Source organism: Cyprinus carpio, chromosome B22, assembly GCF_018340385.1.
Source record: "Cyprinus carpio isolate SPL01 chromosome B22, ASM1834038v1, whole genome shotgun sequence".
NCBI lineage: Eukaryota > Metazoa > Chordata > Actinopteri > Cypriniformes > Cyprinidae > Cyprinus > Cyprinus carpio.
In genome coordinates, this window is record NC_056618.1 from 30,143,011 (window position 1) to 30,166,148 (window position 23,138).

The 23,138-nt window shown below is 36.2% G+C and overlaps 1 protein-coding gene and 2 long non-coding RNA genes across 3 annotated transcripts in view; all 3 read right to left on the minus strand.

Moving 5' to 3' along the window:
* Positions 1 to 794: 794 nt before the first annotated feature.
* The window catches only part of LOC109083705 (V-set domain-containing T-cell activation inhibitor 1-like), a 53,544-nt gene continuing 31,200 nt past the window's right edge, over positions 795 to 23,138 (minus strand). The window contains exon 7 of the mRNA XM_042749959.1: positions 795 to 1,308. Coding sequence (XP_042605893.1) covers positions 1,297 to 1,308 — 12 coding nt within the window. The 3' untranslated portion in view covers positions 795 to 1,296. The remainder of the gene's footprint in view (positions 1,309 to 23,138) is intronic.
* Positions 3,894 to 9,836, minus strand: LOC109104473. Its single transcript, XR_006158109.1, has 3 exons — positions 9,820 to 9,836; positions 4,310 to 4,356; positions 3,894 to 4,197 (listed from the first exon to the last, which is right to left on the minus strand). It is a non-coding gene; the product is annotated as an uncharacterized LOC109104473 (long non-coding RNA).
* On the minus strand, positions 9,833 to 12,195 carry LOC109064100. Its single transcript, XR_006158111.1, has 3 exons — positions 11,460 to 12,195; positions 10,055 to 10,164; positions 9,833 to 9,929 (listed from the first exon to the last, which is right to left on the minus strand). It is a non-coding gene; the product is annotated as an uncharacterized LOC109064100 (long non-coding RNA).

Genomic DNA, 23,138 nt, shown 5'->3' on the forward strand with positions numbered 1-23,138 from the left:
AGCCTTCTTTGATCATATTTACCAAGGGTGCCAATATTTTCGGCCATGACTGTACAAATGCAGGTGTATTTGTATATTAGTGTAAGCAATTGCTTTTTTGAGGAAATGGCTGAAGTATCACTCACCAAGGATCTGTGTGGTCCAGTCAAGTCTAGTGCTGTTGCTGAAATGTTTAGTTCTGTCTATGTTTGTATTGTAATAAACTCCTAACTCATCAATACTGACATTATTTATGAACAGATTATGTTTAGGCTGCACTGAATATTTCTGTCTGAATCTATTATTGAAGTAAAATGTTGCTGGTGGGTTTGAAAGGAGCGTAATATCAGAACCGGAGGATCTGGTAAATTTAGTACAAACCATGTCACCTCCTTTAAGTCAAGACCACAGTTTATGGTCACACTTTGACCCAAATCTGTTATCTGATTTGTTAAAATCTCTGCAACTTGACACCATGTTAGTAGATCTGTGAGAAAAAGAAGTATTTCAGTTAAAATGACTAAAATGTTAACCATCAAAAATCCATTTATTCATAACACATATGCATATGAATTTTTTTTTGTAAATACCACTCACAGAGCTGAAGCGGTAAGATCTTCAACATGATGCAGTCTTGCTTCACACTGCTTTTGGGTTAAAACCGATAAGAGAGGTCTTTTAGCCACAACAAGCAGAGGAAGTCAAAGACAGCAGTATAAAAATAACTATTCCTGGCAGCATGGCTCTCTAAAGAACTTTTCAGTTATTTTTGTGAAGTGACGAGCCAAACAAGAAACTTCTGTGCAGTGGAAAAGTTTTCACTGGGGTGGTACATGTAACATAGTGATATCAAGATAGTAAGAGGAAGACGAGGATGAGGAAGCACAGTTGTCTCAGATAAGATTAGAGTGGGACAGAACATTATTCCTGCCTGTTATAGGGTCAGTTTTCTGATGGGGGTCAACATTTAACACTGTCAATTCAAAAATAAATGGTATGTTTATCATTACAGTGTGGGTGTATAGCTGACAGATGTGGGTTTGAGGTCAGTTTTGCCTTTTTCCAATACAAACAGCATCTGGAGGAAATACAAAATCTGTTCCAATCATCCCAAACGTACTTAGCCACTGTCCACCACTGGAAAGATGTAGTCACTGAATGCATGTTCTGCCAAAGAAGCAATAAATGATCCACAGTTTAGCCCAGACCAGACATATAAAGTAACACAAAAGATTGATTCTTATCTCCATTTCCTTTGCTGATCCCGCTCCCTTCTCTCCACCCAGTGCTTTCCTGTCATCTCTCTACTGTCCTGTCTCAATAAAAAGCCTATAAAAATAACGTAAAAATAAAAGATATTAATATTTTACTAACTATTGAGGAAATATCATAACATCACCCAGGTGCATCATATGATTTATACATAAATGTATAAAGTGCTTTTAAAAAACACACACAATGCAATCCATATATACACATATATCATTTCATACCTGTATTTATTTGTTTTTAATTTCAGATTTTTCATAATTGTTATTTAACAACAGTAGGTATTTCAATTGTAAGTAGGCTAACATATAATGGCTAATAAGGCACACATCTTTGTCACTCTTAAGCAAAGAGCTACACAAAACAGAAGTTTTAACACTCCACAGTGATTGAGACCCAAGTAAACAGTATGTTTTAACGTGTTCTGTGAGTAGTGCAAAAACCAAACATATCTGTACACAAGTATCTCCATATACTGCAGCAGAAGCATTCCCTCTACAGGGGTGTTGAAAAGTTCAATCTGCTCAAAACAGGAAATATAAAATTGCAAACCCAATATAAATTGTATAAAACAAATAACTCCATGAATGAAACCAAGGTACACGGTAAAATTAGAGTCCACTTCTCTGTCACATACACATTCAGTAAAAAACAAGTGTTGATTCTTGAGCACTGCAGACAGAAGACAAGATTCAGCCTGAGACTCATGATCTCCACAGCAATGCACCCATCATGTGTTATTTATCTACAGATCATTCAAAAACTGTAAGTTGTTGTATATGTAAAAATTATAAATGGTTTAATATTAAATTACATATAATACTATAAAACATGCAAATTAACATAAAATATATTAAATCAATCTATATAATACTCGTACGTAAGGTCTTACTGGACCTAAGTCTTTATCACCTTTTTGTGATACATCCAAAATACTCATTCTTCTGCCAGCCAAAAGATACAGGCCACTGTCATTTCTAGGCTGGACTGTTGCACTGCTCTTCTGGCTTCCAACATGTGCTATTTAACCTCTAACAAATGATCCAGAATGCATCAGTGCGACTGGGCTTCAACAAGCCCAAAATGACTACACCTCTCTTAAATCTCTATGCACCCTCCTGCTTCCATTCGCTCTTACGAGTTTACAAGCCCTCCAGATGTGAACAAGAGGCCAGAGAGGCACAAAATCATTTGTAAGTCACACGCTATTTCTGTTTCTTTTCTTTTAGTGTGTGTGTGTGTGTGTGTGTGTGTGTGTGTGTGTGATTTAATGGTCATCTATAGATGAGTTCTGGCAATGTTGTCTGGACAGTAGTTCCTGAAGTGGTTTTCTAATTTAGCACCTCTATTATCATGATGGTTATCAGCACAATTCACATTACATAGTTGTCGTCGTTGTTGTTGTTGTTTTAATTGCTAAGACCAGTTTCTCAATACATAGGTCACTTTCCCAAAACTCTTCACACAGTGAGTGCAGTCCATGTGGCCTAAACTTTGCATTATTTATCATTGCTTTGGCACAGAGAAAACATTCAGCGACTACAACTTTCCAATTACAAGAATTCCTTTCTGATACAAAATCAGAGCAACTTGCATGTTTACATATTCATTTTACAGTAAAACTTAAGGTCAAAACTTAACATATTTGAATAAAACAGCAATCTGACAGCAATAAAAAAAATCTATAATAGAGAAAATGTTGTATAATGTTTTTAGATCATTATTTTATGAGGTGGCAAACTTTGCTAGTGCTATGAAAAAAGGATTTGATTTGAAACAAGAAGTATGAAGTGTTTTTGTAGTTTTAGTGAATCTGAATGTGAAATTAGCTGCTGTGCCAAACTGAAATGTTTTGTTGCTTAGGAGAAGTGTCTGGGGAATTTTGAAAAAGTGTCTCAAGTATTGTGAAATGTGTCCTAGGAGTGGTAAAATATTTTTTTTACTTTCCACATCACATCACATGAGGCCTGGGACTGGTTCACATTAAAACAATTTCACAGGCTTTTGTATACTTTTGTACACCTCAAAATACTGTAACACAAGTAGCAGAACTCATCATTGGCTTCTACCTCCACCACAGTAGGTCACCTATAAGAGAGAGCTTTTACTTGTCAGTGCTTGCTGGCATTTGTAAGACTGTGGATATAGTTTTGATGGGTTCAGTAGATTAATGAGAGTGAGCACAACAATAAATTAATATGTTAGGGTGCTTTTAATTGTTTATGATTGATGTGTTCAGATGATGTCGAGTACAGGAACTGGGAAGTTAATGATGACAGTAACCCCTTAAAAACACGCTGTGGCAGAGTTCTGTAAAACAGAACAGCATTTAATTAGAGGCTGTCACTTAATTAAAATATGAAGTACATGTTAATTAAGACTGTTGAATGAACTTACAACCAATGAAAATATAATGCCAATACACAGAACAGAAATGATCATAACAGTCACATCTGGTCTTGGTTTTGTTCCTCCATTTAATCTTTCTAATCTCTCTGGAAGACAAAAAAAAAATTAAAGATGGGAGAAAAAAACAATAAAACATGAGTGTATCCCTTTAAAATGTCTAAAATATAATAATAAAAAATAAATAAAACATGAATGCATCCCTTTAAAATGTCTATGCAAAACAACAAAGGTTTTCTCTCTTGATTACTGATTCCTCCATGATGTAACACTTGTATTTTCCATTATCAGTGTGTTGAAGATTGTTGAGTTTGATGGAGAAGTTTCCGCTCAGATACTCCTCAGGAAAGCTTTCAGTTCCGTTCTTGTACTCTGGATCCTGTCCTTCCACAGAGACTTGACCATTAATAATCTCATACACATTCTTGCCGTTGTGTCTCCACAGCACTTCTATGTCTTGAATTTTAATCGGATGTTCTTCAGAAGAACAAGGTAAAACAGCAGATTCTCCAATAAATCCCTCAATAGTCTCCTGCAAAGACACTGAAAACAGAAGTTATAAAAAAAAAGAAAAGAAAAGAAAAAGAAAAGCAGTTTAGCAAACTCAAAAGGTAAAAAGTCTCCTGCAAAGACACTGAATAATTTTAGCACTCACCTTCATTTGTTAAAAGAAACACAGGCAGGAAATAAAATAACCACCACCTGTAAACAAAGAAATAGTTGACATTTCCTTTAGCAACAAGAAATTTCTCCTACTGAGCTTCATCATAAACATATGCAGCGAAGTACACGCACTTTTTCTCAAACTCTCTATAGGTGCAGTCACATAAGCAAAATTTCACAGGCAAAAACTGATTAATTTCCCCTTATAATGTAGCGATGCATGAAGTACAGCGCACAATGAAGTAACTTTCAAACCAAGCAGCTTTCAACTGATCGGCGAGGTTACTCCCAGAGGTGGATATAGTACAAAAATATTTTACTCAAGTAAAAGTACCATTACATTAATGAAATTTTACTTAAGTACAAGTAAAAGTACCAGTCTAAAAATCTACTCAAGTAAAAATAAAAAGTAACTCATTTAAAATTTACTCAGTTCCATTTTAACAGTGGGAGGTAGGAAAAAATGGGACAGGCCAAGGGTGTCACACTCAGTTCCTGGAGGGCCACAGCCACACACAGTTTAGATATAACCCTAATTAAACACATCTGATCCAGCTAATCTAATCATTTAGGCTTATTTGAAAACTATATGGTATGTTGATTAATTCAGGGACACAACACAATCATGTTGCTCAGAGACGCAAAACTGTGCTAGGGTGGCTGTGTTTGGAATTATTTTTGTTGTCGAAATAGAGCAAAAACAGGCAATATGGTGTCTAAAATGAAGTCTCTTACTTAACTTCCTGTTTATTGAACTGTAGTTATTAAAAAAAAAAAAAAAATTGTAATCATGCTGATTTTTGGAGAAAAAATGGCACTCTTCGTATGATATCGATTTACTATATGAAATTATATAAATATATACATTTTCTTTTTTTGTGTATATATAATGATATTGACATATTGATATTGTGTATATATATTGATATTGATTTACTATATGGAATGATATAAATATATACATTTTCTGCCCCTATATGAAATTTTGTGATCATTCTGAATGCATTTTAACAGACTGAATCACGCAGTGAAAGAACGCTCTAAATGCACGCACACTAGTCTGATCTACTAGACTTCAGGCACTCTGTAGAAGTGTTTTGTTTGGTTTTTGGCAAAATGCTGATAATGTCAAATTGATATATATCACAAAAGACAATATATATATATATCACAAACCCTGCACCACTGTCTTTTTGGCTAATTTGTGCAAAACCTTTTGCTAAACTGTCAAAGCTTCATTTTAACCACCAATTCAACGATGCAAGTATTTTCTTTACCTATACATGCTTGTGAAGGGTTGATGTCAAGTTTTTATAAGCTGCTAGTTTGGTCTCCCTAGGCAAACACAGCTTACACTGCCTAATAGAGCATTGGCTGTTGATTTAATTTATTTCGTTTTAGTTTTAAGCAGAATACAAGGGGGTTTTGTTTTCAGCTGGGTCTGCACCATAATGCCTGTCTTGTCCGTCTGCATCTTTCTTGTGATTTTAGCACCAGTTTGCTCTCCTACCCATTATTTAGTAGTTTCCAGGGATGTTATTATTATTTATTTTTTTTATATTTATTTTTTTTTTAAAAGTTTTTATTTTAATTTTAGAAATTACTTTAAAAAGTAGAAGGACACAAAAAAGCTACTCAGTTACAGTAACGCAAGTAGATGTAATTCGTTACTTTCCACCTCTGGTGACTCCACATGACAAATTTTAACATAAGTAAAATTTGCATGTGGAAGAAACATACTCTGTTAGTGATGTAACCTCAGTTCCCTGAGATACTGGAATGAGTTCTGCGTCTTGGTAAAAGACACTATGGGAAAAAGCCTTTTTTCTCCTTAACTGAAACCTTTTTTCAATCGCGCAGTGTAACTGCATGGCCATTGGTTCATACAATGTATTAAAAACAAACCAATGGCTCAGCAGCAGAGCTGCACGAGCCTATGGGGAGGAAGCCCGCCAGAATGAGCGAGGCCATCTGGATATATAAGCGGGCACTTTGCCAGGATCCTCAGGTTACTTTGACTGAAGTGACGACTGAGTTGTGCAGCTACATAGCACAGCTAGCAACACAGTACGTGTTCCCATATCTCAGGGAACCAAGGTTACATTAGTGACTGAGTATCTTCCCTATCGATACTTCACTCATACTGCGTCTTGCTAAAAGATGCTATGGGAATCCAGTACAATCACACCGTGCTATGGTAGAGGAATGACTTCATAATAAAACCTCTTTGAGCATCTAATGCCCATAGGGAAGTATAACTATATTCTCCAAGGCTAAAATGGGCTAAACTCACAGAGGTCACGCCTGAAGAGCATGAGTGTGTTACGGTCAAGGACTCTCTGTCAGATAGGGGTGTAATGATTCATCGATATGGATCTATACATCGATACGATGTCTGACGATACGATGCATCGATGCCACACGTAAAATATCGATATCTGTAATATATTTTCACATACACACATTTCACATAATGTCTGTCTATGCATTACAGCCAACGAGTGCATTCTCGCTGAAACTCAGGGATCAAGACTCTGTATTAGGACTGCTCAAATGCACAAGAAGCTCGGGATTGTTTGTGGAACAGTCGAGCACTGTGTGAGAAGTTTTCAGCGCACACATCTGAAGCGCGTGCACGCACACAGACAGCCGCACCACGCAAATACTAAATTGAGCTCTCTTCTGCTTTTTTGTGCATGGATGAAGAAATACAGACAAAATTACATCAAAATGTGCATTTTGACGAATATCCTAGTAAACACAGTCGTTTAGTCATATGTCTAAGTGTAAACAGTTCAGAAAGAAAAGGCATGTGTATATTAAATCCGTGCTTGGTTCTTAAAGTGAAAGCAAACTAATAAAATCTAATGCTGTCAAAGAAAAATACAAGTGCTCACTGCTCCTGACTAAACCTTTTTAAAATCAAAAATGATTAATCTATATTTAATTTGAAGACTATGCAGTTATTTTACATTTGATTACTACATTACTGTACTATACCTTAAAATTTATTTTAGACTGAGCTGAAAACCTGAAAAGCAGTTTATTTAACTGTTTTAAAGTGTATTGTATTGTATTTATTTTCTGCTATTGCTCTTATTTTGGTTACCTGTAGGAAAGATTTTTATGACTGAGCCCATAGTAGCAGCCAGAATTGTTTTTCCAATTATTTATTTTCTGTATTATAAAAAAAAAAATAAAAAAAAATGTGTAGGCCTATTTTTTTGTTGTGAATGTCCCAATTGAGGTACACAATGTGAAAATTTCAGATAAATGTTCATGTTATATATTTTGGTTGCATTTGTGAGTTAATAAAATGTAGATGGTTGTTTAAAATAGATGTATATTATCAAAATATAGATATATCAATCGATATACTTCTGTATCGAATCGAATCGTAATCATATTGTAGAATTTTTTGAGGTATCGCAAGTATCGTATCGCTGGGTATGAGAATTGCTATTGAATCGTATTGTGACAAACCCTCCGATTTACACCCCTACTGTCAGAACTGTTTTGCATAACGCAAGTGTGTACACACTTAAGCAGAAAGGAACCTGGCCTGCAAGGCCGGGATGTCCAGGTTATAAAACCTAGCAAATGCGGACGGCAAGGCCCACTGCACAGATTTCTGTAATGGACACACCGCTAGACCATGCCCAAGACGAGGCAATGCCTCTGGTGGAATTGGTTTCAGGATGACCTTGGAGTCATTGGGGCCCAAATTCCAAGTAGACAGGGCTAACGGAAAGCGCCTGCAGGTCTCCTATTCGCTTTACCGATACTAGTGCTAAAAGCAGAGCAGACTTTAGCAACAGTGACCGAAGGTTAGTAGACTGTAGCCGCTCGTAGTGGGCAGATCCCATGCAGGGACAGTAAGGGGGCAAGGCAGATTCAACCTCCTGTCCCCTCTCAAGAAGCGGACAACCAAATTGTTCCTGCCCACCGATTGGCCCGCTATGTGTGAGAGGCTGTTTTGGCTGCTATAGACCTTGAGCATGGAAGGCGAATGACCCTTGCTCTTGCAGGAAGGACAATATCAGAGATATGTCTCAGGACGTTGGGTCTGCGCCACGGGCTGTACACCAGGCGGAGAAGACAGACCATTTAAGGCCATAGAGTTGTCTCGTAGATGGTGCTTTAGCCTGAGAGATTGTATTAAGTATGCTCTCGGGGAGGTCCACAGACTCCCAATGAGAGGCCAAAGGTGCAGAGCCCACAGCTCTGGCTGGGGGTGACATATCGTTCTGTTCGCCTGACAGAGGAAGTCCCATCTCAGGTGAATGGGCCACGGGTCTGCTGAGAGCAAAGGAGTTAGTTGGTCCAGTAAAGGAGCCAGTCATGGGCCAACGCATGAGAGTTGTCTTCTGAGGCGAAGAGGTCGATCTCTGCCTTGCCGAAGATCTCCCAGATTCCTTGAACCGTTTGTGGGAGGAGCATCCACTCTTCTGAGGGGACCTTGCTCCAAGATAGCATGACTCCTTCTTGGGTCAACCTGCCCAGCACAGTGGAGATGTTATGGCTGGTTATTTGGACTTTTTACCAGAAGGTCGCAGGTTCAAGTCTCGGTGCTGGCAGGAGTTGTAGGTGGGAGGGAGTGAATGAACAGCGCTCTCTTCCACCCTCATTACCCATGGCTGAAGTGCCCTTGAGCAAGGCACTGAACCCCCAGTTGCGCTCCCCGGGCGCTGGACCTATAGCTGCCCACTGCTCCGGGTGTGTGTTCACGGTGTGTTCACTTCTCACTGCTGTGTGTGTGCACTTGGATGGGTTAAATGCAGAGCACCAATTTCGAGTATGGGTTACCATACTTGACAAATGTCACGACTTTCACTTTTCATGTCTAGTTTTTGTTTCAACCTGCCCGGCACATGCCATGGCAACAAGATGCAGTAAGAGTGAAGTATTGATAGGGAACTGAAACTTCTGATCACACAAATTCCTTTTGAAATTATAAGAATTCACTCATGGAATTTTGCAAGCAATAAGAAAGCAAACTTAATAATAAGTAGCATTCACAATCCATGTTTTGTAACACCAATTGCTTTGCAATCATGTTTTGTAATACCTTTAGATTTGTCCAGTAATTGCCAACCTGGTTGGTAAATGCCTACACAGATTTCATGAAATATGGCAACACAAACCTTAAATGTCACGAAGTTTGGTCATGTGAAGTGCAAGAAAAAACATATATTTTATGTTATTTGATGTTTTAGGTTTGTGTTGATTTGATGCAGTATGTTAAGGAGTATGCTTATCAATATTAAGGCTTGATTGACAGGTTGATTTCATGCTAATTTTAGTGTGCTTTTTAGAGAGCCTTCCTTATTAAAACTTCTTAAGTATTTAATAATATCATATGATACAAGTGATATTATAAAGTAAATATATTTTTTTTTCTCAAATTGAATAATTGACATTTATATGTGCATACATACATTTGTTAAAATATGCTTTGTAAAATGTACATTAGCTGGCCTATGTAGAAACATCAAACTTTACCTTCTGAGATTTCCAGAAGTCCATGTTGACAGTGAATTACTGTTTTTAACACCAGATGTACACGTTCAACTTCCAAAACCAGATGACGTGGTTTATTTAGAAGCAATCACCTATAGTTTTATAAAAGTAAAACAAATTCATTACACATTCTTCCAAAACAATGAATGAAGCAGCTCACAGCAACAAATACATGGATGTAAAATTAAGCTTTTTGTATTAAATCAAGGTTACTCACCACAAACAAGCCAAGTATGTACAGTAAAAGATGTTAGCATTAATATTGATCTCATCATGCACAGCTATTATGTTGGGGACAGCAAACAGGTTCTGATCCAGTTAGTTTTTCTAAATAAAAGCATCAAGTATTACAAATATAACACTGCATTTAGCCAATGCAAGCAACACAATGAACAATGAACAATGAACTTTTTTTTTCACTTTTCACTTTCACTTTCAAATACATTACACAATTATATTATGCTTTGTAAGTTCACAGTAAATACATTTACATGCATATCCTGTGTTAGTTAAAATTTAATGCACAACTGTCTGCATGTGTTTTCTGCATCTATATAGTACCCACTTTTATTTTGAAAAACGTTTTACACATTCAATTTCACTTTCCCTAGCAACACAACATGAAATATAAATGCCTTGCTTGTGCTAAGGATAAAATTCACTCTTCTGACATTTACAAGACAGGGGTTATCTGCCAGGGTTATTATCCAATTTAGATAAATGTATAGAGTGGTCAGCGGGGTAGAGTTGAAATCAGTTGTAAACAATGAAGAATCCTATTGTATCAGATGCTGTCAAACTCAATGCCACATGTGACATTAATTTTGGGTAAATTATTTTCAGGTGTGTCTTGTTTCATATCTTTAAATGTTCCACTACAGAATAGAAAATTATCAGTAGTGTGTAACAAAGAACAGGAATTATATAGGAGCATATATTTTAAAACATTTTAACATTTGAAATTAGCTGGTTAGGCTACTTTACAGCATTAAAGAAGAGTGTTTATGTTTCATCTGTAGCTACTAAGGTACATGACATGGGTTAAACAAATCTACTTTTTGTCTTTATAAACGAATTGTGAAAAAAAATAGCCTACATTTCTACATGACTGTTTTTTTGTGTGGCAGCCTAATATAAAGCAAAGTGTTCCAAGCGTAGGACTGGCCTACCTTTCATTATCTATATCAAGCATTTAAAATATATACAGCATATACAATATATTAAATTAAAACATATTTAGCCTATTATAAAAAAAAAGCAAGGAATTACAATTGTTCAACTTGGTATTTAAAAAATCGCCATTTTGAAAACAAGACGTTTCGCACAGATCCAAGACTTTTCGGGGGCTGAAGGGCGTCATCTGTTTAAACAGAACGCCCCAAAGATGATGTGACGTCGTTAAGTTAGTTGAACCGATAATATTAACCTGTGAAAAAAGCTTAGTATTCTTCAGGTCGTCTTGGTCGTTTAAAAGATATCTTTTGCACGTGTAGGTTACTATATCATTCGCTTCATAAAACAAAGGGCATGCACAATGATCTCTTCCTTTTCCTATGCATAATTTATGCTTCATATGAGAATAAAATACAAATCCCAGCAATGATATAAAGAATGCGACAAACCTTGAAACGAGATGAGTTATCCACTTCTCAAAAGTGAAAGTAGTTTCTCCTCAGCCGCTCCCGAAGTTCACATGCCTTGATGTGGGATTTTCCAGTGAGCATTTATATAAATAGCATATACACGCAATCGTGCCCAGGGTATTGTGTTTTATTTATTTATTTTTTATATATATTTTTTCCGGCCAATCCCCTCCTCATTTTCATGTGAATGTTCAACGCAGAAACCTAGATTTTTCTATCCGTTGCCCATGTGTAGTCTGTGTAGGCTGTCAGTTTATCACTTATTATATGTATCTACATATCCATACATATTCATACACTTTTTTAAAACACACAATTCAATACTTCAGTCACTTCTTAGGAGCTCAGCTTGGTATAATAGTTGTAACAGTTGCAACATGGCTTTCTTCAATCAACAATGAGATAGAGTGATGACATTTATAATGCACATACCCAAGATGGTGATTTTAGTTACATTGTTCCGCCATTAGATGGCGACAAGAGTCAGCACTTCAGTAAAGACTTTTACATTGAGAAATAAACGCTTTTGTAAATGGAAGTTATTTTTACTTTCAACAACAATTGACGCAGCTAACAAATGCACCGAGCAGCGCTGTCGTCAGAAATCATCCTTAATGAATGGATATTTGACGATACATCAAAGATAACGCTTTCCTCAGTGGACATTCAAACTTATGTTTATTGTATGCATGTAGGAGACTGAGATGCTTTATCAGATGCAGGTAATCACAGTCGTTCAGTCGATCTCTCTCTTATAATACAGTGTTTTATTACTCTACATAATACAGCAAGCTTTTTACTACACTAATTTTATAAGATTTTTTTGAAGCAGGTATACGTTAATTTTTTAATGGTTCTACTCAGATGTTTTGGAATTAGTAACAAAGGCTTGGGGTCAGCTTTTTAACTGCGAACTTTAGATTTGAATCTGTGGCAGAAGGAAGTAGTTTTGCACAAAAGAGGGCTTTTAAAGACACTCCGTTGTTGTTTCTAATTTATTTACACACTCGTGCCGTCGAACTGATGTATAAATGCAATATCACACTACACACTCGTGATGTGGAAATTTTGTAAATCAGCCTGCGGCCTCGAATCACAGCCGTGCCAATATAGATTGATGCAAAAAAACAAGGAGTGTAATATTGCTCATATATACATATATATATATTAGGGGTTGAAAGAATTCTGATTTTTTTAAAGTCAACTTTTATGTGATGAAATTAGAGTCAAAGTCGACTATTGCTGATGATGTCATTAATGAACAAAGTCTGGAGCTGTGACAAATACCTTGTGCACAGCTATAGCATATGACACGGCACTGCCCACATTGCTATTGCTCTAACAGCTCATTTTTAACAGTTCTTTTGTCTTTGAGTCATTATATTTGTCACAGATTTCAGCTCGTTCTAAATCAGATACAGATAAATTAGCACAGTAGAGATTACATTCATATAAATGCATTAGTGAGAACGATTACGTGTGTGAATTAATTCTACCTCTCTACTAGTAGTGAAGCTGTGGGATTTAGTAAAGCAATATTTTCTAGAACTTTTCAGTTTCTAAGCTATTTTATTGAGAATTTACAGACCAGTGTTTGACAATGCATTTCCGCACTGAATGATTCTGTGCGCGCAGTCTTCGCGTGATGTACGAGCTACTGTCTGTAATGTGTGTGTGTTACAGTGCAGCAGCGCATTAGATTAGAACGGTGATTAATTTACCTTACAATAAGCTGTTTAAAATGTGCATTCTCCCATAGAACGGCGATTAATTTACCTTATAATCTCACATGTCTTGTGGAGCGCTTTCATTTAGTTGTCATTTTAACTGTTTGGAAACGGAGCGTAAATGGCGAAGTCCTTCAAAGATTTCTTATCCTGTTGCGCCCTCTATAGGACCAGCAAGTCCAAGTGAAGCTTAAAGCATCATGGCAGAGCACTGAAGTCGACTAGTCGGTGCAACCCCTAATATATGAAGAGTTTATTTGCAAAAACAGATAAACGCCACTTTCAAAAAATAAAAAAGAGCTGATTGCCATGCATGCGTGATTTGAACCCTAAACGCTTTGTCAAAAAAGCCGGTTTTGTCCACTTTCAAGGCATCGTTTTACTGCAGAAGCCGACAAGTGCCCTTGTTGTTTTTGAACAGAAGCCGACATGTCTATTTTAGCAAATCAACACACTGTATTCAGGTCAGGTGACAAGGCTACTTTCACTTTGAAAAGACGTGCTAGCTGAGAGGAGTTTCATCAAACCTGACTAAAAGTGATCGAGGATGGGCGTAATAGGATAATAAAAGCTGCTATGTTTTCACAGAACTTTGCGAAAGCAGTGTGTTACAGTGGTGAGGAAAAAGCTCTGTGTATTACGTGAAATCAGAACCATACAGTCTATGATCACAACAACTTTTGTCAGGCATCTACATTGTCATGTGAGGAGATTACAAAGATTAAATGTTTTTCTTTTTTACTCTGAAACATGAAATGTGGAGTTATCTGCTTTTGCAAAAAAAATAATTACTGTTGGAGTTACAGCCCCCGCCCCCCCCAAATCCAGAATCCAGAAGAAATTCAGAAACCAAGAGGTCACAAAAGAAAACATGAAATGTGGAGTTATCTGCTTTTGCCAAAATGAATTAGTTTAGTTAATTTTGGTGTTAAAGAAACGCTGGGTTGTTTTTTCAACCCAAATGCTGGGTTGAGACCACTGGGTAGCACATTGGGTTATTTTAACCCAAGTTTGGGTTGAAAATTGGTCTCGATTATAACCCAGCGGCTCTGGGTTGGGAACGCGGACGTGAAAGAGAGCATGCACGTCACGTTAAAATCGTACGTCTCCAGTGCGAGAAGCCGCCATTTTCTCAGCGTGAAAGAAGCGAGAAGCCAGTGAAAGACATTATGGTAAGTAAAGATTCAAAATGTAAAATTATCGTTTGGTAAGTAAAGATTCAAATATTTTGAGGTTTCATGAAAGGCGGAAATAAAAGAGCTTATATTGAAAAATATGCGGACACGGTTTTCGCCTCAGAAACGGAGGTCTTAACGGCTTCTTTTACTGAACGGAAGAGGTAACGTTACTTTTAATATAACGTCCGTGAGTGTCTTATGTCATTTACATTAGATTTTACAATATCTGCACTTTTTGAGGTGTTAATAGATGGTTATGGTTATGGTTACACTCATGGTAATTTGTTATCTTATTTTTTGTGGTTAAACTGAATGTACTTTAGTTTCCTAAAAGAAACGGTGTTATGTAATAAAAAAATATATTATTATATAGGCTGTTGAAGTGGTAATTGTTAAAAGTATGTTTTACATGTAATATTTCAGACTTGTTGAACTTGTGTCTTCATTGTGTCCGTGCCGGTAGTTAAGGACACAGAAGCCTGCTTGTGTGAGGAGGAGGTGGTGTTCTCAGCTTCTTCTGAGGAGAGGGAAAGACCGGTTTAAGGCAAGTAACATTAAACCTCATTATTCCACCATGTTATCATGATGTCATGTTATGTTTTTTTTTTACTAAGGCTAAAAGAATGTTTGTATTTGTAGATGCTGAAAGCCAGAGACAAGATGACTTCATTCTTTTGAGACTGTTGTGAGTTATTTTTAGAAAATAAATGTTTCCGTTGTTTCCTGCCTGTTTGCTTCACATTTTGATGCAACTATATTATGATTACATGGTCATATTTTTAACTATAGATGTCCCTTTTTTCTTTGCAGAACTCAAACTAACTTTGGAGTTAAGGACACAGAAGCCTGCTTGTGTGAGGAGGAAGCGATTTTCTCAGCTTCTTCAGAAGAGAGGGAAAGTTAAAGGCAAGTGAACTTCATAATTTCATGTTATCAGTTTTTTTTTATTATTATTTTAAAGAGTAAAATTAATTATTTTAAAGAGTAAAATAATGTTTGTTTTTTGTTTTTGTAGATGTTGAAAGCCAGAGACATAGGTGAGCATCATTCTTTTGAGATTTATGAAAGTTATTTTTAGAAAATAAATGTTTCTGTTGTCTCCTGCCTGTTTACTTCACATTTTGATGCAACAACAGTGTGATTACGTGGTCATATTTCATGAAAACCATTGATGTCTGTGTTTTTCATTGCAGAACTCAAACCAACTTTGGAGTTGTCTGATTTGGAGAGTCATCATTCTTGGTCTTCCCTCTTAAAGGAATAGTTCACACAAAAAAATTATTTACATGCCCTCATGTTATTCCAAACCTATACGACTTTTGTCTGTCTTTACAACACATGGATATATTTTTCATTTTCTCATAATTTTTTGTTAATCCATTGAGAGTCTAGATACATAATCGGTATTTTCAAGCCTCATAAATGCAGAGTTATTGTAGAAGTAATCCATTCCGATATTTATATATGATTAAATCTTAATTATATGATAGTGAACATGTATGTTCAAAAGAAAATATTGGTCTCCCAGACTTACAATGAAAGACAAAAATTAAGAGAATATTAAATATATTTATTTGTGTTCCAAAAATTAGCAGAGTTTGTATGGGTCTGGAACAACATGGGGAGAGTAAATTATGACCATTTATATTTTTTGGTGAACTAACCCTTTGAAGAGCAGCCCTCCACGTACATGAAAATGTGTGAGGTATGTGAATGTCATGTCTGTTTTAATGTTTCAGTAAAGAAGTAGCTTTCTAAAAGCAATATATTTATTCAAACAATATCACATGCCCTCACACTAGTGCTGCCATTATACCATTCTAGAGCACTGTGGTAGACAGAGACATTAAACAACCACACAAAGTGTTGAAACTTTAAAACAGATTATTTACTGATCCTTACTGATGTGAATACACCTCTACCTGAAAATGGATAATTTAATTAAATCAAATGTTTTTCTTTTTTTAGGCCACTGATGAAGAGCAGGCGGTGACTGGGATGAATGCTGGTCAAAGAGGAGAATGTCCTTTCCCCCAAACTGATGCAACAGTGGTTTTAAAGGAGGACGCTGCCCTGGATGATGTAGAAGATGTCACATGCTGTGCTGATGGGGCTTCTTCATGACTACATCAATTATGCTAAAGAGATCATGAAAGTTGACAGTGATGCGTGATCTATTTTCATGGACTATGAAACAAACTGTAAGTGTATTATTTGTAAAAACAAAATGTTAAATGCTTGTTCTGTGTTGATGAGTAGTAATCGAGTTTACACTGTCATTCATACACATGCTCACATTAGTTCACACACTTGCGTCTGTTAAATGTTATAATATCAGTGTTAATGTTGTGGTTTATTTGTGTACTGTACTGTCATGCCAGAATAGTTTGTAAAGAACTTAACTAATTGTACAATTATTGTATAGTGTTTTTGTATATTTTTATACAATATAAAAAAAAATTACCAAAAAAGGCAAATTTGATCTTAAAAGATATATTCAACAAATGTTCAATGCTTTATCAACTTTGTAGCAGTTAATGCCATCATTTTCTGCATTTCTTCTTACATGCATGTTACATTTTGACTGTTTTTAATAAATATTTACCTTTTGATAGTTATTATTTGTGTGTAAATGTGATTTTTAAACTGAACAAGATTTGTAGGTTTAATGCCTAGCTTAATTTGGGTTAATTTTAGCCTAGCAATGTAGTAATTTTAAACCATTAAAAAAGCAACTCAGCATGCTGGGTTAAACATAATAACCCAACTGGGTTTGTCCCTTTTTGACCCAGTGAACATCAAGGCTCGTCTCAGTTTTGCCAGAAAACATCTTGACGATCCCCAAGACTTTTGGGAAAATACTATGTGTACTGACGAGACAAAAGTTGAACTTTTTGGAAGGTGTGTGTCCCATTATGTCAGGCGTAAAAGTAACACCGCATTTTTAGAAAAAGAACATCATCCCATCAGTAAAATATGGTGATGGTAGTGTGATGGTCTGGGGCTGTTTTGCTGCTTCAGGACCTGGAAGACTTGCTGTGATAAATGGAAACCATGAATTCTGCTGTTTACCAAAAAATCCTGAAGGAGAATGTCCGGCCATCTGATCGTGACCTCAAGCTGAAGCAAACTTGGGTTCTGCAGCAGGACAACGATCCAAAACACACCAGCAATCCACCTCTGAATGTCTGAAGAAAAACAAAATGAAGAATTTGGAGTGGCCTAGTCAAAGTCCTGACCTGAATCCTATTGAGATGCTGTGGCATGACCTTAAAAAGGCGGTTCATGCTCGAAAACCCTCCAATGTGCCTGAATTACAACAATTCTGCATAGATGAGTGGACCAAAATTCCTCCACAGCGCTGTAACAGGCTCATTGCAAGTTATCGCAAATGCTTGATTGCAGTTGTTGCTGCTAAGGGTGGCTCAACCAGTTATTAGGTTTAGGGGGTAAACACTTCTTCACACAGGGGCATGTAGTTTTGGATTTTTTTTTACCTTAATTATAAAAACCTTCATTTAAAAACTGCATGTTGTGTTTACTTGTGTTATATTTTACTAGTATTTGAATTTGTTTGATGATCTGAAACATTAAAGTGTAACAAACATGCAAAAAATATAAGAAATCAGGAAGGGGGCCTACACTTTTTCACACCACTGTATCTGCTTTTGCTATAAAACAAACTTTTAATATGTAAAAAATATATACTTTGAATGAATTTTAATTTTGTAAGTTACCTGTATTTAAGTTATTATTACTTAATCAAAACAATCCAACGGCAGTTTGATTGATATTACTTGGAATGCGCAATAAAAAAAAAAATGATTTCTGAAAAACAAATTTAAAAAAGCACTTCTTCCCTTCTATTTCTCCCTCCCTGTTTACAGTTTATACACCTATATCTCCTTGAATATTACAGAACTAATTTGTTATTCATTTGACTTCTTTCCTTGCAAATGCACCTGACTTTCTTCTTGAAAGAATTGCTTCTTCTTCTTCTTCTTCTTCTTCTTCTTCCTTCTTCTTCTTCTTCTTCTTTGACCGTTTGCAATATTGCCATCTGCTGGACTGTTGTCCAACTTACTTAAAAATTGATTTACTTGACAATTTAGTCTTGATTTTGACTTCCTCTGCTTGGTGTGGCTAAGAGTCCTCCTAAAAAAGACCCGAGGTCTGCTTTCATCTAAACAGCAGCGTGAACCAAGCCCGCATCATGTTGAAGATCTTAGAGCTCCACCTCTGTGAGTTTATTAATGAAAATCTTTTCATACATTTGTTATAATGAATAAATATATTTTTTGTTCTTGTTTGAATGAAAATTCTAAGCAAAATACTCCTAATTATTTTTCTCGTAGATCTGCTTATATGGTGTCAAACTGCAGAGACTTTAACAGATCAACTAACAGATTTGGGTCAAAATGTGACTATAAACTGTGATACTGATGCAAAGGAGGTCACATGGTTTTTGCTGAATTTACCAGATCCTCCAGTTGTGATATTACAATCATTCTTAAACCCACCAAAAACATTTTACTACAAAAAAACCTTCAGGCTCAAATATTCAGTGCAACCTAAACATTGTCTTTTCATAAATAACATCACTATTAATGAGTTAGGAGTTTATTATTGCATGAACACAGAAACAGATGAAAAATTCAGCAACGGCACCAGACTTGTGGTGGGTGTTTACTATTACACCACGAGGTAGGGATTAGATGTTAATAGTGTTTAAGTTGTTTAGTGATGCTTATTCTGTTTTTTTATATGCTGAGCACATGTTTTTACAGACCCTAAACCTGCAGAGTTAACACAGTGCCGGAATCGCACTGTAGTGTTGCAAACTGAGCAGAAAACATGGATGATTCTTCTTGCTCTAATATTTTGCATGATCAGTGTATTTCTGATCATTGGGATGATAGGTGAGTTGCTTTCTGAACTTATTAAATGTACAGTAGCATAACTCCTTCTTTAAAAATATGATGCTATTTTTCAGAAGGTCAATTAAGTTCTTATTTTATAATTTTTTTAAGCAATCCCGAGACTGTTAAAAGTTTCATCCGATGGAAGCGACCAAAATCCACAATGACATATGGACCTACAGTAGTTTCAAGTTACAGATCTTAGGGTGACCAGTGTCCCAACTCTCTTAAAATTGTAAATGGCCTGCTCTGGTCTTTTCCCTTTAACCTTTTTATATCCTCGTTGTCCCATGTCTTGTATTAGGAAAAAAGGTGCTTCTCTGCCATTAAATTTAGAGGCATTAAGTGCCATAAAGTTTGCGCATAGAAAGCACAGGCTACTGGTTTCTAGGTAACTCTCTGTGTTAAGTATTTCCTTTAATAATGAGCTTAAATGATAAAATGTTTATCGATAGTTTTAAGAAATGACGAACGTGATGTATTGTAATGTTTTTTTTTTTACCAGTCATATATAATTTATATAATATATATAATTGAGTTAATTAGTCAAAGAAAGTCTCTGAGCAGCTTTTGGGAATCCTCAAATTTGGTTGTCATGAAACTTAATGCATCTGTCGTCATAATAAAATTACTTGCATATATGGAGTTGCATTTTATTTTATGTTTCATCATGGAAATTTTGTTCAATTATTTGTTGAAATAACTAAACTATGTATGTCTGCACTTTCACTATGTCCGTACTTGCATTTTGTCTGTACTTTCTTCTGCACTGGTAGCTCCTGTCATCAAGTCAGATTCCTTGTGTGTAAACAAACATGGTAATAAAGCTCCTTCTGACTAAACGTCTAAATTCACTTGTAAATTTGCAGTTGAAATTTCAAGCAAGACTCATCATTTCCTGTGGTTTTAGACCAACATAGTAATTCAGAGACTTTATGGATTGTTTACTTCATTTTTATTACACCACATGAATATGTACAGGTCTAGTTCAAGTGGTGAAAATATATCTTTTGCTGTGTATCTTAAACTTAACAGTGCCTGTGTAACAATATATGAACTGTTTTTTGTGCTTAACTACAATGCTGGATTTTCACAAATGTTTCTTTGTGGCCACTGATGGTATATATACTCTGGGTTGGAAATCATATTATAGATCAACACAACAAATATTATGGGCCCTATCATACACCTCGCGCAATGCGGGCGATGCATGTGTTTTTTTGCTAGTTTCAGCCGATGCAGTTGCCTTTTATGTATTGTATAAATAGCAAATGCATTTGACTCTATTTGTGCACCCATGGGCGTGCTGGTCTGAAAACGAGATGTGTTCAGGCGCATTGCTGGTGCATTGCTATATTGAGGCAACTGAAATAGACTGCACCATAGACCAACAAAAACCTGCTGCTCCGGGTGTGTGTTCACTGCTGTGTGTGTGCACTTTGGATGGGTTAAATGCAGAGCACGAATTCTGAGTATGGGTCACCATACTTGGCTGTATGTCACATCACTTTCACTTTTTACTTTCCCATGGGTTAGCACAGGCATTACTTCCTAAGGTAATCTGGAAGTGATACGGGAGGACTACGTAACTTCCTTCATTGAGAAACTTAACTCCATATGTGCTGACGTTTCTCTGTGTCTCCCTCTCCCCTCAGAAAAGCCTACTCACCCCTTTGTTTCAGGACAGAGTATGTTGATAAAAAGCCTGAAGCCGACGAAGGTGGGAGAACCGAGATATCTTGGACCAGTCATTGTGATCACAGTAACCAGGACAGGAGTTCTGATAGATGATCAACCCCAGTGGATACACGCCTCAAGTCTGAAGCATTATCCTACAGGAGAGCAGGCAAGCTCCAATTCAAAATAGAATCTTGAACGGGGATTCACCTTACTGCCTAGCAGGGAGGAAAAGGCACTGATTAAGCTGAGGAAGGAACTACCTCTGATAGTGAGGTGGGGGTTATCCAAGGCAAAGAAGATAGATGGCCCATTGAGTTTTACTCAGTGTACGATTGCTGAAGCAGTTGCAGACTTCAGTGGAAACATTGTATGTTTGGCTCAGACTTGGTTGGAAGAAAAACCAAACCTGCAGCATATAATACTGCAAAGGGTATACCCAAATGGAACTACATTTTGGCTGTTCACTATAAAATACAGGGTTTTCTAAGCATACAGAAGTGAAATATATTGGGATCCCAAAAACGAAATGATCTAATGAAAAGCATTAGCCAGTCTGGGATTACCGGCTAAAAACTTTGTTTTTGGGAAAGCTTCTAAAATATAGACAGACCCACCAGAAAATGTGATAGATGCGTGGGCATTTTTCCAAACTAGAATAGCGCGAAGACCTCCAAATACTGCTTTAGTAAATATAGTAAATCCCAAGGAGGCACACCAAAAAGGAGCATTAATTATATATAGAATAGATAGAGTCAAAAAATCAATAGTTGAAGCGCACTATAAGTTCTTATGCCAAGAAGAATAGAAGGGAATCAGAAGCCATGGCATCCATTTAGATGATGTTGTGGTTGTAATTTTCTAAAGGGAAGTGGAAAAAGTGAGCCAGAATGACACAACACCTCAAAAAAGGGAATTATCCGAGTCAGAGAGAAGTGAAGAAAAAAAAGATAATTGAAAAGGTCAGCTTCCTCAGTTTAATCAGTGCCTTTTCCTCCCTGCTAGGCAGTAAGGTGAATCAGATGTCTAAAAACTCAGCATCCTAAACAATATACCTGTTATGACAGTCATAGTCATGTGTCATTTGGGCACAAACTATTTTTCATCTCAAGTCAGTGATTAAAGTAAGTGTGTAATGGAAAATTACAGGTAAAAATCGAAAAAGCTTACAATGGATCAAATTTATGATGTGGAAAAGCATATACATTGCGTGCATAATTTTTAGGCTAGTCAATATTCTGATCATATTTTTTAAGCACTTTTACCAATTCCCAACCCGCATCAATCACTATTAATTTTGTTTACAATCAAATATCTTATAATTACAGTATATAATAAACAAGAACTGGAAGTGAAAAACACTCACTGTTGCTCCAGAAGGAAACAATGCATTAAGGGGGTGAAAACCTTTGACCAGAATGAAGATGTGTACATTTATAATATTTTGCCAAAAAAAAGGTGTATGTAAACTTTTGACCTTGCGCGTGTGTGTGTGTGTGTGTGTGTGTGTGTGTGTATATGTGTGTGTGTATATATATGTGTGTGTGTATATACAGTATGTGTGTGTTATGTATGTATGTCTGTCCACATTTATTTTATTTTTATTTTATTTTTTAGAGACAATGAAAGGAGGGAACTGTCTTTAAGCTGTGGAGTCAGACAGAAGGCTCGCATTTACCTCAAAAACGGCATTGCAGAGGACTCTATTACAACTAGAACCAATTCAAGCACAAAATGGTGATGCACATTTATAAGAACTTTCCCTGTGATATAAAATTTTCCTGTGGTAACTTTTCAGATTATTCTCATTTTCATTCATTCACTTTCATTAGTGAATTTTATGTTTATTCTCATTTTCATTGTGTAGCACTGGTTTAAGCTTAGTGATTATGTACCGTAAGCATAAATTTGCTTGTTTGGCAAAAATTATCAAAAGGAAATAAAAAAAATGCACAGTGGCACATCTTTGTAGCTTGTTTATTGAGGATGCAGGACAACCAGCTAGCAGTTCTATTATGAATATTGTTTTAATACAGTGTTTAGTACTAGGGATGGGTAAAAAACATTGATATCTCGATATTAATTGATTCTCATTTTTACTACAAACAAAGTCTCAGATTTCAAATTCTCTCTATTGTATTGCAGTATTCAAACAAT